Source organism: Plasmodium falciparum, assembly GCF_000002765.6.
Source record: "Plasmodium falciparum 3D7 genome assembly, chromosome: 12".
Lineage (NCBI taxonomy): Eukaryota > Apicomplexa > Aconoidasida > Haemosporida > Plasmodiidae > Plasmodium > Plasmodium falciparum.
In genome coordinates, this window is record NC_037284.1 from 2,111,989 (window position 1) to 2,127,500 (window position 15,512).

The 15,512-nt window shown below is 19.1% G+C and overlaps 2 protein-coding genes and 2 non-coding genes across 4 annotated transcripts; 2 read left to right on the top strand and 2 right to left on the bottom strand.

Annotated features, from left to right (window-relative positions):
* The first annotated feature begins 889 nt into the window (after positions 1 to 889).
* PF3D7_1251900 lies at positions 890 to 962 on the top strand. The gene has a single exon. It is a non-coding gene; the product is annotated as a tRNA-Val (tRNA).
* A 779-nt stretch (positions 963 to 1,741) lies between these two features.
* On the bottom strand, positions 1,742 to 1,813 carry PF3D7_1252000. The gene has a single exon. It is a non-coding gene; the product is annotated as a tRNA-Gln (tRNA).
* An 826-nt stretch (positions 1,814 to 2,639) lies between these two features.
* On the bottom strand, positions 2,640 to 10,499 carry PF3D7_1252100 (rhoptry neck protein 3; the record flags this gene model as incomplete). Its single annotated transcript, XM_001350867.1, has 8 exons — positions 2,640 to 6,839; positions 7,048 to 8,292; positions 8,499 to 8,746; positions 8,889 to 9,290; positions 9,443 to 9,568; positions 9,705 to 9,839; positions 9,975 to 10,142; positions 10,376 to 10,499. 8 exons carry the CDS (start codon positions 10,497 to 10,499, stop codon positions 2,640 to 2,642), a joined length of 6,648 nt encoding a protein of 2,215 aa, XP_001350903.1.
* Positions 10,500 to 13,446: 2,947 nt separating this feature from the next.
* Positions 13,447 to 14,583, top strand: PF3D7_1252200 (chitinase; the record flags this gene model as incomplete). The annotated part of the gene is made up of 1 exon (XM_001350868.1): positions 13,447 to 14,583. One exon carries the CDS (start codon positions 13,447 to 13,449, stop codon positions 14,581 to 14,583), a length of 1,137 nt encoding a protein of 378 aa, XP_001350904.1.
* Positions 14,584 to 15,512: the final 929 nt, after the last annotated feature.

The window sequence follows — 15,512 nt, forward strand, 5'->3', positions numbered from 1 at the left end:
ATTCTTTGTGCTTTGATTTTTAAATTATGTATAACCCTTTGTAGAAACTTGTATTAATAAATAAAAGAAGAAAGTTTTAGTTTTTTTTTTATTTTTATTTTGAAATTTTTAAAAATAAAATATTAAAGACAATAATCTTAAGAATATGGATTTATATAATTTGACATATTTAAAATAATATATATATATATGTATTTTATTTTATTTCATTTCATTTCATATTTAGAGTAATATTATTTTTTAATATGATACATTTAAACTTTAGTCCAAATGTGCAATTCATTATATCAATATGTACAAAAATAATATCTTTATAATATTTTAAAAAAAGTTCTTTATCTCTTTTTTTTTTTTAATTACATTATACAAATAAGAAATTTATAGAATGATATTAATATAGCAATTTATATTTTTATTTTTCCCTCAAATTTTACCATGAAACTAATAAACAGTTTTAAAAATTATAAATAAATAAATATATATATATATATATATACAACTACACTTTTATAATATTATGATAATATATATATATATATATATATATATTTTTTTTTTATATAATTTAAATTGAAGAATATTAATGTTATATTGTTTGTTTTGAATTTGTAAATTATTATATAAAAATATAATTTTTATTAAAAAGAAAAAGAAAACGTCGTGGTTAATACATTTTTATATATTTTTAAGAAGGTATAAAAATATATAATCATTATTATATAATATATTATATATATATATATATATATATATATATATTATAATATAGCGTTTTATTTTTATAGGTAATAAAATGATATATTACGTATAATATAATATATAGAAAAATAAAGTTATATATTATAAAATATAATGTATATTAATAATGTCAGGAACATTTTTCTATGGAGCGGGCATGGTCTAGTGGCTATGACGCCTGCCTAACACGCAGGAGATCCCGAGTTCGATCCTCGGTGCCCGTATATTTAAATATATTTATATATATAAAAAAAAATATGTAAAGAGAATTAATAAATAAAATATATGGAAACGAAAAATTTTATATATTTTTTTATTTATATATATTGAAAAAATTTTATAGTGATAATATTATAATATTTAATAATAATTTATATTATTATATTGTTTATATATAAATTTTTTATTGATAATTACATAATACACAGTCATTTTATTATTTTATAAGAAAAAATGTTAATTTTATTTTTTAAAAAAAATTATTTTCCCTCTAATCCAAAATTTGCTTCATCAAAAATATAATAGAAGAAAGACAAAAAATAAATGATTTTTTTTTTTTACGTTCATAAAATAATCCTTTTAATAATATTATTAAACATATATATTATATATACTATTGAATTATAAATATATATATATATATATATATATATGTATATAATTATGTATATATATATAGAGAGAGAATTTTTTTTTTTTTTTTTGTATTCTTCAAGATGTTCAATTGTATAACAGTAAAATTATAAAAAAAAACAAAATAATTATATTATATTATATATATATATATATGTATACCAAAAAATTTTTATACAAATATTTTATTTAGAAGACCTCATTTATTTCAAATAACCTCAGATAAATATTAAAAAAATTTATTCAAATATTATTTTCATAAATTTATAAAAATATTATTATTATTTCTTTTGTTAATAAAAATATAACTCTTTCTTATTTTAAAATAATTTATAATATATATTTTTTATTATATATTAATTTTTATAAAAGGTCTCGCCGGGACTCGAACCCGGGTTGGAGGATTCAAAGTCCTCAGTGCTAACCACTACACTACGAAACCTTATGCACATAATTTTATATAATTTATTATTAATAAGATATTTAAATACGGAAAGAGAAAAAATATGTTTTAAATATTCCAATGAGAATAATATAAATTATATTTTTTACATTTATATTACTATAATATACATTTATTTATATATATATATATATATATATTTTTATATATTTATATATAATAATATATTTTATTTATTTTTCTTTTAATAGAAAAAAATTCCACATAATTATTAAAATTAAAAATAAATAATAAACTTATAAAAATATATTATTTCCCAAACTAAGTAATATTAAAATCAAAAAAAAAGAATTCAATTATATATATAAATTATCAAGAAAAAAATTCAGAATTTTTTTGTTTCTATGATAGTTCTGTTTTTATAAAAATAAAAAATATACATATGTATATACATATATATAAAGAAATTATTATATATATATATATATATATATATATATAATAGTTATATATGCATTTATTCATTTTATATATTTTTTTTTTTTATTATTATAAACAAGTGTAAAGTTTACAAAAAAAAAAAAAAAAGGAAAAGGAAAAAAACAGGAATTTTAAAGAATATAAAAAATATATAATATAATATATATATATGTATATATAAGGAAGTGTTATATATATGTACCTATATATGTGGGATATTTTTTTTTTTATTTTAAAAGAAATATCTCAGAAATGTAAAAAAAAAAAAAAATAAAAAATTAAATTATACAAATAAAAAGTAAAAAATTAAGATAATATACATAAGTATATACATATATATATATATATATATATATATATATGTATATATTTTATATTTCCATGCTTATGGTATGTAAATTTCCCTCTTTCTTCTGAAGATACCGAAGAAACCAAATTTGTGCATAAAAACTCTGTGTGATCGTTGTATACTATGTTTAACACTTAATAGCATGTGGCATATATTAATATATATATGTCTTATATTGAATAGGGTAAGCATTGATCTCCATTTTTCAATTTTATTTCCAAATTCATGGAATCCATATGCAAATTCTTCTAACGTCAATACTGGTTGTTCTAATGATGGTTTTTCTAAAGATATGAGTTTTTTTGGTTGATTGTTTTTAACAGGTGTAATAAAATAGTTGTCATATGCTCTTCTAAATATTTTGTTTAATAATTCTTTATTATTAAATATGTTATCATTATATGAGTTCATAGCATCATGATCATGTGTATAACGATAGACAATGTTATTATATTGTTCGGTTAAGAATCCTTGGAATAAAAGATCAAAACATTTAATATTTTTACATTTAAATGTTTCAGTAAATATATTATATAATTTATCTACACCATCATCATCTAATAAATTAGAGAATTCTTGGAAATTATTAAATATTTTGACAACTTTCGATTTTTGTAGATTTTCTCTTTTTAATTTTGTGATAACATTTTTTAGGTAGAAATAATATCCTTGGTTAACAACATCAAGTATATATTTAAGTTCTTTTTTGGTTAATCTTTTTAATGGTGGATATATAATATATTGATTAAATAATTGGAATTCCACAATTTTATATAAAGATATAATATCTGCTTTTGGTCCACCATATGCTTTTTCACTATCGGATTTTAATTTTTGTATGGTTTCATTCATGTCAAGTATCATTTTATGTATAAATGGATTTATATTTTTAATCATTTTGAGTGAGTGTTTTTTTTTCATGGATTCTATACCTTTTTTTAATATTGTATCTGGACTAACCATGGAGAATTTATTTAAGGATATTAATGCATGTACTACTTTTACAACTAGATGGAAATTTCTGAAGATATCTTTTTTAGGTACATATATATTATATGGTCTATTGAAATTTCCATAGTGTTCTTTATGAGCTTCTTTATTTTTTTCATTAATCATATTTGAACTAAATGGTATAGGATTAGTTTCTCTTCTTTCAAGGAAACTTATTTCTTTTGTATTATTATTTAATTTTTTGTTTTTCTTATCATTTTTATTTTCTTCATACATATTAGTGTTATCATCATAGTTAAGATTTTCTTGAGTATTTTTAGAACTTTCTATATGAGCATCATTTTGTTGATCTTGTTGGTTAACTTTATCTATTTGTATGAATGATGGAGAGGGCATTTTTGTTCCATAGTTTTCTGTATTTTGATCTGATGGTTTAGTTATATTTTCAGATGTGTATTCATTATTTTCTGCATATGTTGTATTTTTAGATACATCATTTTGTCTATTAATTTCATCTTGTGCTATATTCATATTATATTTCATTGCTGGTGTTTCTTTTTTGTGTAGGGTATTTGAATTGTTTGATGTTTTTTCAGCGTCAGTTTCTGAATCATCTGTGTCTGTAGAAAGTACATCAGCGGTTGTACTTTGATCATCATCTGATTTATCTTTAAAATCAAAGATATCTTCAGATAATATATTTTCAACAATTTTAATATCATGTTCTTCTTCTTCCTTTAATTTTTCTTCAACGGTTTTAGGTATTAAATCATCTTCTTTAATTAGACCGGTTTTACTACTTAAGCTTATATTTGGTTTTCCTGGATTAAGGACTAGCCAATAATATAAATTGAATGGATATTGAATAAATGAACATTTGACTTTTTGGAAATATTCACTAATTAATGATTTTCCTACTAATTCGAATTGATCTAAAACATTATCTTTATAAAGTGGTGGTGTAGTTGATCTATTATTATATGTTACATGCATACCATCATTTACACGTCTAACCGAAAATCCTTGATATGGAATAGAAGGTATATTACTATCAGCTAAAAATTTTTCTAAATATAAATAATTTTGAATAGATTCACTTAAATCATTTATATCACTAAATGACATATTTTTACTTAATGAAAGACCCCCATCAAGGAATACATTTGATCCATGTGCTTTATGATCTTGATTTTTTTTTTTATTGAAATTATAATATACATTTAAATTTCTGACATCTAAGTTTTCATAAAATAATCCCATATATAAGTAATCTTTATAAAATGATGAGACATTCTGTAAGTTTTCTATATCTTGATATGATTTTAATTTATCTAAATCACTTAAAAAGAATCTATATGTTTTGACACTATCTATAGAATAACATTCTGTTTGGAAATTATATGGATCAATTGGATATTTTTCAATATCAAATTTTTCTTTAATCTTAACCATAAATTTTTTAAAATTTTCAAATTCAATAATGGAATTTAATATAAATTCTAAATAATTTCTACTACATAAATATATAGAAGAATTATTTATTGAATAAGTTAAATCACCCGTTACTGCATAAAATTTAACAAAGTAATATAAGTTTCTTAAGAATAAGAAATTAGTAAATTTCATATCTGTTAAAAGTTTAATGAAACCAGTTAATTGTCTTAAATATTGTTCAATATTAGGATTAAACTTTATATCATTTAATATATATTCATTCTTATTATATGCATGTCTATTAAAATCTTTATCATCTTTTCTAACATGCTGTATATCAACATTATACTTCTTTTTAATAATTAATTCAATAAATCTATATATTCTTAATAATAAGTTTTCATTGTTTCCTGTTGTTTGTGGAGACAAATTGAAATTGTTCACAACATTTCTAACAGATTGTTTACTTGTTGTATATCTTAAAAGAGAATATTTAAATTTATAAAATACATTTGAGAATGTTAATACATCTTCAAATTTAATATAACAATATGGATAAAATTCATTAATTGATTCAGCATATTCCATAATTTCAAAGAATCTGGTATATCTTAATATATTTAAAAATCTAACTCCTTTAAATTTTTTACCAAATCCTAATAACATTTTTTTTTTTGCGCTTCCATAAAATCTTCTTACTTTGCTTATTTTTAAAAATAAATATTTAAATGGTGTATCATAATATCTTTTTCTTTCATCTAATTGTTTTTGTAAAGTTAAATATGTTGTCCAAGAATATCGGTTAGTTCTCTTTTCAATTCTTAATAATGCAACAATGATAAGAAGATGTTTCAAAGCATCATTTGAATTTTCATATTTATATATTTCATCAAATGTGATATGTTCTTTTTTCAAAAACATGTGTGTACCACAAAGTATATTGATTAAATCTTTTAATTTTATAGATGCAAATCTCGTTTTCTCTGGTTGTATTAAATTAATATTTTTTAAGTATCTACTTAAGACTGATTTTCGTGTAATTTTACTAACAACACCTTCTAGACCATGAAGGTTTTTTTCTAAAAAGGGTTCATAATTATAATATAATAAGAAATAACATTGGTGTGGTAAATGTGGGAACATTTCATGATTTGGTATTTCCTTATATTTATATGTTAAATATTGTATGATTTTTTCTCTTTCTTGTGGTTTTGCTTGTAATTCTAATTGTAAATATTTTGTATTCCTTACAACTTCATCTTCCATAGTTAATTGTATATCATTAAAGTTAATTCTCTTTTCAACTCTTTTTTTTAATTCAGCATTTTCTGCTTCGTCTTTACCTTCTCCTTGGCTAGCTTCTTGTGCCTTTTCATGTTCACTCTTGACAAGTGCATTGTATTTTTTTCTTCTAATATTTAGAGTATATGTTTCATAATGGTGTGAATATTTGTCTACATGGTAATAAGATTCAATTAATTTCTGTTGATATAATTTATAGGTTTCTTTTAATGGAATATCGAATTTTTCAATATTTTTGTAAAGAGCATATAAGGTTGACATAACTAAAATAATGATGGCTTCTTCTGAGTTAAAGAAATTAATTTTATTTAAAGAATTTTCTAAGAACGTTCTAAACATTCTAGAGAATGAGCCTCTACTAAATTGAAATCTGTATTTTCTTATGTTTTTCAAGAAGTAATTTTGACTTTTTTCTTTTCCGTAAACACTCTTATCCATAAAAATTTTGTGCATTTCGTAAAATTCGGTTGGGGCCATATTACTGAGAGCACGTTTCCAGGAGGTACCTTGGTGATAAGTTTGTTTCACAGCACCGATGAAGGAAGCGAACTATAATAAAAAAAAAATAATAAATAAATAAATAAATAAATATATAAATAAATAAATAAATATATAAATATATACATATATACATATATACATATAAATATACAAATAAATATATAATATATATATATAATATGTTTAAATAAGTTTTTATATTATATATAGAATATATTCATGAATATATATTTTTTTATATCATAATATATCTTACTATAAAGGCACTAAATCTATCAATTCCAGAAGACCAGAGGATACTAAATATTGCATCAACAACCAAAGAATCATCATCTTCTTTATAACACATATGACATACACTTAATTTTCCATCGAATGTATTTTTATTTGATCCAACCATTAAAGAACCAATATGATTATTTTGAGGTTCAAAAACAAGTTGTGATGTTTGATAACCTATGGGATTTTTAAATTGATAACTACCTATAATACGCATAAAATCTTCTTTTCTATTTAAATGATCAAATTTAAATGAATATTGGATTCCACTTTTATTATACAATACTACTGAATCTTCTTTGACTACAAAATCTTGAAATTTGAAAGATGCTCGTCTTTCTTTGTTAATTTCTTCAATAACTTTATGTGCTTCTTGAACTACAATTTTTTCCATTTCTTCTTCATAATTTACATTATTTATATCTAGATCTTTTGATTTTCTTATAGTGTTAATTGTTGTTTTCATATATTTTTGTAAGTAAGAATCATCGGTATCGATAATAACGTTAAAGAATTTTTTGACTTCATCAATTATATTTTTATCTACTAATACATCATCATATGGTAAAAATAATGGAATTAATAAGTTCACAAAAATATTTATTGGGAATATTAATTTCTTAATTTCAAAAGAAACATATTCACATTGTTGATTTAAATTCTTAACAATATCTAATGGACATTGTTTTAAAACACCATATCTTTCTCCGTAGTTTGCAAGACTAGCAATTATACTAGTAGAACCAATAATAATTAATTTAAATGCATAATTTAATTGTTTTTTTAAATTCTCATCAAAATATAAACTGGAATATGGATTATTCAATGTTGGTTTGTAATGTAATAATTTTACTTTTATTAATGCTAATGTTAATTCTATACTACCTTTATCTATTCTTCCGATATTTCTTTTGATAAATGGTTTTCTAACAATATCTGAAGATATCTTTTGTATAAATAATTCAAACATTTGATCTTGATATATATGTTTAAATTCATTATCTAAATCATTATAGAAATGTTCCTTTGGATTTAATTTACTTATATGTTCTATATTTACTAAAATCAAGGTGTAAAATTTTGTTAATAAATTAGCAACAGATATCTTCATATAAGACTCTTCATATAATAAGGACTTTTTAGTAATCTTTAAAATTTTAAGTAATAGTTTGAAATTATGTCTGTTCAAAATGAGTTCTTTTTCTACATCAACACTTTTGGCCTATAAAAAAAAAAAAAAAAAAAAAAAAAAAAAAAAAAAAAAATTAAATAAATACAGACACATATATGAACATATATATATATATATGTGCCATAATTTATAAATAGGTAGAAAGTTAATTATAATACATTTTTTTCTTTTTTCTAAGCTAAATAATATAATATATTAATGTGCATTTTTTATCTATGCATATACATTAATCTTACATTTAATAAATTTATTTCCTCTAAGTAATTCATAACATATTTGAATAAGGAGTTACTAAAATCAAAGAAACCTGTTCCCAAATTTTTTTCAAATAAGTTATTTAAAATTGGATAAACATTTTTTCCATTCAAGTGCTCACTGACATTTACATATGACAACTTCCATATTTTTGTAATCATAATTAAAGCATCACCGTATAATAATTTCATGGCATATTTTTTAAGTTCTGGTTCATTTCTTAATTTAACTACAGGAAAGGAAAATAAAAAAATATATATAATAAAAATGATTATATGTTAATATATATATATATATATATATATATATATATATATATATATATATATATTTATATATTTATATACATATAACTCATTTATTGTACTCACCTTTTAATACAATACTGTATATTTTTCTGTATGATATTCTATATAATTGTCTGAGATTTTTGTATATTGCAAATACTATTTTTCCCAACTGTGTGATACAAAAAGCAGATATAGCAAAGGCAAATGCACCACGGAAAGGTATAATTAATGGGTAGAAAAAGAGTAAAAGTGATTTAAATACATATGACATTATAACACCAAAAATATTATTCATAATAAGTTTATCAAAAGATGCTACGTGGTTAAATACATAGGCATTAGTAAAACATAAATCTATTAATTTGTGGTTAATAAGACCGATAATACCTCTAAGACTTTGAACAAAAGAAACAGATAAAAAGGTTCTAGCTAATAATAAACCATCCTTCTTTAATGCATCCATAACACTCCAGTATGAATCAGCTGAAATGATAAAAATATATAAAATAAAAAATATATGAACAATATATATATATATATATATATATATATATATATTGAGAGAGCGATATGCTATTCTTGAACTCTTAAAGACATAGAATTTTATAAATACATATATTTTAATTTTTGCTTACATTTTGCTTTTTTATATACTAAAATTGCTTGGTTCATTTCATTTTTTACGGTGTCGTCGATTTCAAAATTGGGATAATCAAACTCAGAAATTAAATACTTCTTGAATACATTAAACTTTCTTTTATCTATAAAAATAATATAAATATAAATATAAATAAATAAATAAATAAATATATATATATATATATATATATATATATATATATATATAAAGTTTAATTTAATATATTTTATAAAACAATATCATTTAATGCTACTTACTACTTGAACGTTCTGCTTTGGATATTATCTTAACAATTTTTTTGACATTTTTTTTGTTTAATATGGTTAAATAAAAGAAAAAGTTCGTTCTGGAAAAGGATTCATACATAGCCACATTTTTATGGAAATAGACATCTGAAAAAAAAAAAAAAAAAAAAAATTAAAATTACAAAATGTTATTCTTTTATGGGACTACATGACTATCCCTCATATATATATATATATATATATATATATATGTAATTGCTTTTTATGTTTTAATTTTTTTACTCAAATGAAATCCTCTATATAAAAGGGTATTAATTAATTTGGCAACATAGTACTGGTTAAATATTGAACTTGCCTTTAATGATAAAAAGGAATATTCATTATGATTAGAGTCTTGATTTATTTCTATATGGTGTTTGCATTGTATGTCCTTTTTTTTAAAATATTGTCCTAAAAAAAAAAAAATAATAATAATAAATGATCAAAAAGAAATAATATGTAACAATATATATATATATATATATATATGTTTAGAATTTTATTAATTATCCAGTCAATAAATTTTAGCCATATAAGAATTTATATATATCGTTAATTTATTATTAATACACAACAATTCTTAAATAATGGAATAATTATTTTGGTATGTATTTGTTCTTTATTTTATTTGAAATTCTTCTTACCTATATCATTATTGTAAACGGTCAAATTCTTGACCTTATTATTATTATTTTCTATTTTATTACATTTTGATAGTATGTTTAATAATAGATAAACATAAGCAATATACAACCAATATTTATTCATTGCAAATAACCCAATATAAAAAGAAAAAAACAAAAAAAAAAAAAAAAATTCTTATTTGACCTTTTTATCTTTTTGTGCACAGACCTTTTTTAAATGGTATTTTTATTGTAACATAAGGTAAAGAATGATTTGATAAAAAATATATAAACATACACATCCAAAATAAAATAAAATAAAAAAAAATTATATATATATTTATATATTATAATGATACACACAAGAAATAAAATTACATTATAGCAATATTTGGAGAAAGTGCTTTTTTATTTATTTATTTTCACAAACAATAATGTATGCATTTTTTAAAGACAAATAATATTTTATATAGCATCTTATAAATATTACTTAGAATGTTTTACTACATTTATTATCTAATCTTTGAGATATACAAAAAAAAAAAAAAAAAAAAAAAAAAAAAAAAATTACCACATATAATAGTGTATTAATATAAAAATTCCAAAAAAGAAAAAAAAAGTGTTATACAAATATGAAAAATTAAATATTAAATATTAAAATATAATAATAAAAAACCAAAAAAAAAAAAAAAAATTTTTAAATTAATTAATATAAAACACGTTAAATAAAAAAATATATATATTATATATAAATATTTATATAGATTATTTCATATTTTCAAAAAAGAAAAAAAAAATAGACAATCATATAAATTAAAATATATCTTTATTACTATGTAACTCTTTCAGTATATGAAGTAATCATATGATTTTTTAACATAACTAAAAAAATTATTTTAATTTATTTAATAATACAATATACTTAAAATAATAATAAAGAAAATAAAATGATATTAAAATAAAATTATATATTTCTGTTTCATTATTTATTTAATAGAATTCTTAAACATAAAATATATATATTGTATTTTTCAAAATAAAAAATGGTATGTGTACTATAATCAATGATATGCAATTTAGTGCATAACAAAATTGGTATATATACATATTTTTTAATATTATTTTATTATTTTTTTTTTATTTATATTATGCAAGTTTTAAAAATAAAATACGTTTCAGTACACCCATTAGAAAAAATCTATTAAAAAATAATTGAAGTAAAAAAAAAAAAAAAATAATAATATAATATAATATAAACAAAATAAATTAAGAAACAATCAAAATAAGTAATAATAATAATAATAATATATTTTATTTTATAATATGAATAATAATTTTTTAAATAAAGATATGTATGCATATATATTTTTATGTTTTTATGTGTAAAAAAAATATTTTTTTAAAATAATACCTATTAAAAAAAAATATATATTTATATTGGACATTATAAAAAAATTGCATATTATTTTATATATAAAATTCGAAGGAAAATAAGGGAAGAATAAAATTTGTTAATTTATTTATCTATTTATTTTTTTTTCCTTGTTGATGATATTAGTTATACATTTGGTATATTATATAAATTTTTATTTTTAAATTGATCAATAATAAAAAAAGAAAAAAAAAACAGTGATAAGTAAATAAGTATATAATTAAAATAAAAAAATAAAAAAATAAAACATTGAAAAAAGTTATTGGTTATATCTTTATTTTTTTCTAAAGAATACTTTTATTTCTATAGTATTTCAGCATAAAATTATTTATAAAATTTTATTTTTTTCATAAGACAATTTGTTTAAAATGTTCATATTGTAAGACTAATATATTTATTTCTATGTATTATATTATTTAGAATAATTTTTCCTAAGAAAATGTGTAGAGTATTAAATATATACTTCATAAAAATGAAAGTTTCCTTATTTTAGTTTCCTTTTATATACATATTTTTGAAATATTATCGAATGAAAGAAATTTCTTTTTAGTAATCTTAAATAGTATACTTTTAACAATTACAGGACAAATTAAAAACAGGTTCATTTTCTTTTTTTTTATTATGCTTGTCATATATACCTTAAGAAAAAAAAAAAAAAAAAATCATATGTATTTAAATAAAAGTATTTTATATGATCAGAAGAAAATGTCTTATTTAATCTACTTAAAATGGTGTTTTTTTTAATGTACTTATAAAATAATACATTCAAAGCAGTTTTGTTTTTTAAAACTTATGAGAAAAAAAAAAAAAAAAAAAAAAAAAAAAAAAATTAAAATAGCTAAAATGACTAGATAAATAAAAAATAGCTAAAAAGAAAAAAAAAAAAAAAAAAAATTAAAATAGCTAAAATGACTAGATAAATAAAAAATAGCTAAAAAGAAAAAAAAAAAAAAAAAAAATTTATGCATACATATTTGAATACAATTTTTTTTTATGAATAATAATTTGTAAATAAGTATAATTAGAAGGCTTTTAGAATAATACTTATAAGAATTATTAATTAAACATAATGCTCCTTTGAAAAACTTACTACAAAAAAAAATTAAGAAAAGCTTTAATATAAAATTTTATACTTAAGATATGTGTGTATATTTATAATATAGCTTTTTATTATATAAGTTATTATTTAAAAAAAAAAAAAAAAAAAATTAGACAGCCATATATTAAGATAGTTATAGCAAAAAAAAAAAAAAAAAAAAAAAAAAAAAAAAAAGAAGCACATATATATTACATATAGACAACGTTGTTCAATTCAGATGAATAAAAAATTTAAAACAAAATATGTAAATATAATTTTTCGATATATAATTTTTATAAAATTAATTTTTATTTTTTATTATTTTAATTTTATTTTTTCCTTATTATTTTTTATTTCCTTTGTTTTATTTTTCCTTGTTTCCATTGTTCTACATTTTACTCAAATATATAATATTTATAAGTCATATTAATTTAAGTATACATATATATATTATAATTTTTTTTTTTTTTTTTTTTTTATTTCATTTTTCGTCTTAAACTTTTAATTTTTGTTCAATACATAATTATATATATATATATATTTTTTTATTTTTTCACCGTTTATAAGAATAAATATATAAACATGAATTTTACTGTGAAATATTCATTTTTAGTTATTTGTTTATTATGCTGTTTATTAAGCACTTATGTAAGTGTCATTGAGGGACATCGAGCACGACCAGGTGAATCAAGAAAAAACCCGAGAGAAATTATAAAAACATTTAAAGAGAGTGGGAAAGGAATTATTCAAGGTTATTATCCATCATGGGTTTCTTATAATCATAACTTGAAAGATTTAAATCCTAATTTAAATGTTGTACATATGTCTTTTGCTAAGATGGATTTATCCTATGACAGTATAGAGAGTATTGTTGGTTCTCCTTTACTTTTCAAGTCATTAATAGGTTTAGAATATATAGGGTTAAACGAATATTTTAATGATGCCATGAATTTAAGAAAAGCTCGTCCAGATATTATTATGCTTTTATCTCTTGGAGGAGAAACATATCATCCAAGTTCATTTGATTCTGCTTTAAATGCTGTTGAGAAAATTGCAAATTTAGTTGATGAATTAGGATTTGATGGAATCGATGTTGATTATGAGCCTAATGGATCTTTTGATGGTTTGAACGATAAAGAGAAAGCTGATTTTTTCGTACAATATGTAACAAAATTGAGGGAATATATGTGTGATGATAAATTAATTTCTATATCTCAATCATCTAACGGAGCTTTAAGTTGTATAGGTTTTAATGATCCTAAGAAAATATGTATGGATGATGAAGCACCATATAATTCAAAATATTTCAATAAACCTGATGTAAAAAAGGAGCTATTAAGAGCAGCGCAAATGGCTTCAGCTGGAGGAGCAATATATTTAATGAATAATTTAAAGGATATGATTGATATGGTGTTTGTACAAACCTTTAATTATACAAATTCTACAGATTCAACAGTTATGAAAGAATTATATGATTCTTATGCTTATTATGGAAAAAAATATGATTATGTTATTATAATGGGATTTACATTAATGTTTCCTTCAACCCCTTTTAATCCGAATGATAAAATGCTTGTAAAATCCATTGGTGATTTTGTAAAGACTGAAAATAAATTAAATAAAAGAGCAGACGGGTTTGGATTATGGTCTTTATCTTCTGATAATGCTGCACATAATGAACAATTAGCAATTGAATATTTCGTAGAATCTTTACATTAAATAGTATTTTTTTTTTTTTTATAAAATATATATATTTATTCTATATTATTCTATTATTTATTTATTTTATTATTTTATTTTTTTTTTGTTCTACATACAAAATATATATTTTTTTTAGAATTAATATTATGGTTATATTATACATTTTGAATTATATATATATATATATATATATATATATATATTTATATATTTATATATTCATGTTTATATAAACTATATTATATATACCTTCAAACACCTTAAAAGAAAATACGAATAAATATATAATAATTGTTTTACTAAACTGTATGAATTTTTATATTTAAGATATCTAATGAATTATTTCTCTTTATGAATTTGTTATTTTTTTCCCCCTCATATGAGAAAAAAAGAAATAAACATTTTTTATTTATATATTAAGAAATAATAACACACCTGTTATATTCAGAAAGGGAAATTATCCTATATTCCTTTTAGGCTTTAGAAAAAAAGAAGAAAAAAATATAATATATACATATATATATATATATATATATATATATATAATATGACAATATTACCATTTAGACAGATAATGGGTTTATTTGTATAATTTCTTTTTTGTATTTATAACAAATGTATTTTGTATTAATAAAAAAAAAAAAAAGTAGTTACTTTTGTGTTAATAATATAAAAAAAAAAAAAATAAATAAACACCATATATATAGTTCACTTAATATTTATATAGAGATTAAATAAAAGAAATGAAATATAAAATTGTTCACTCATACATTTTAACAATTAAAAAATAAAAACAAAATAACATAAAATATATAAAAATCAATAAATATATCATAAAAAAGTATGCATATATATATATATATATATATATATATATATATATATATTTACATATAATAATACAAATTTAAAAAAAAAAAAAAAAATATATATAAATAAAAATAAAA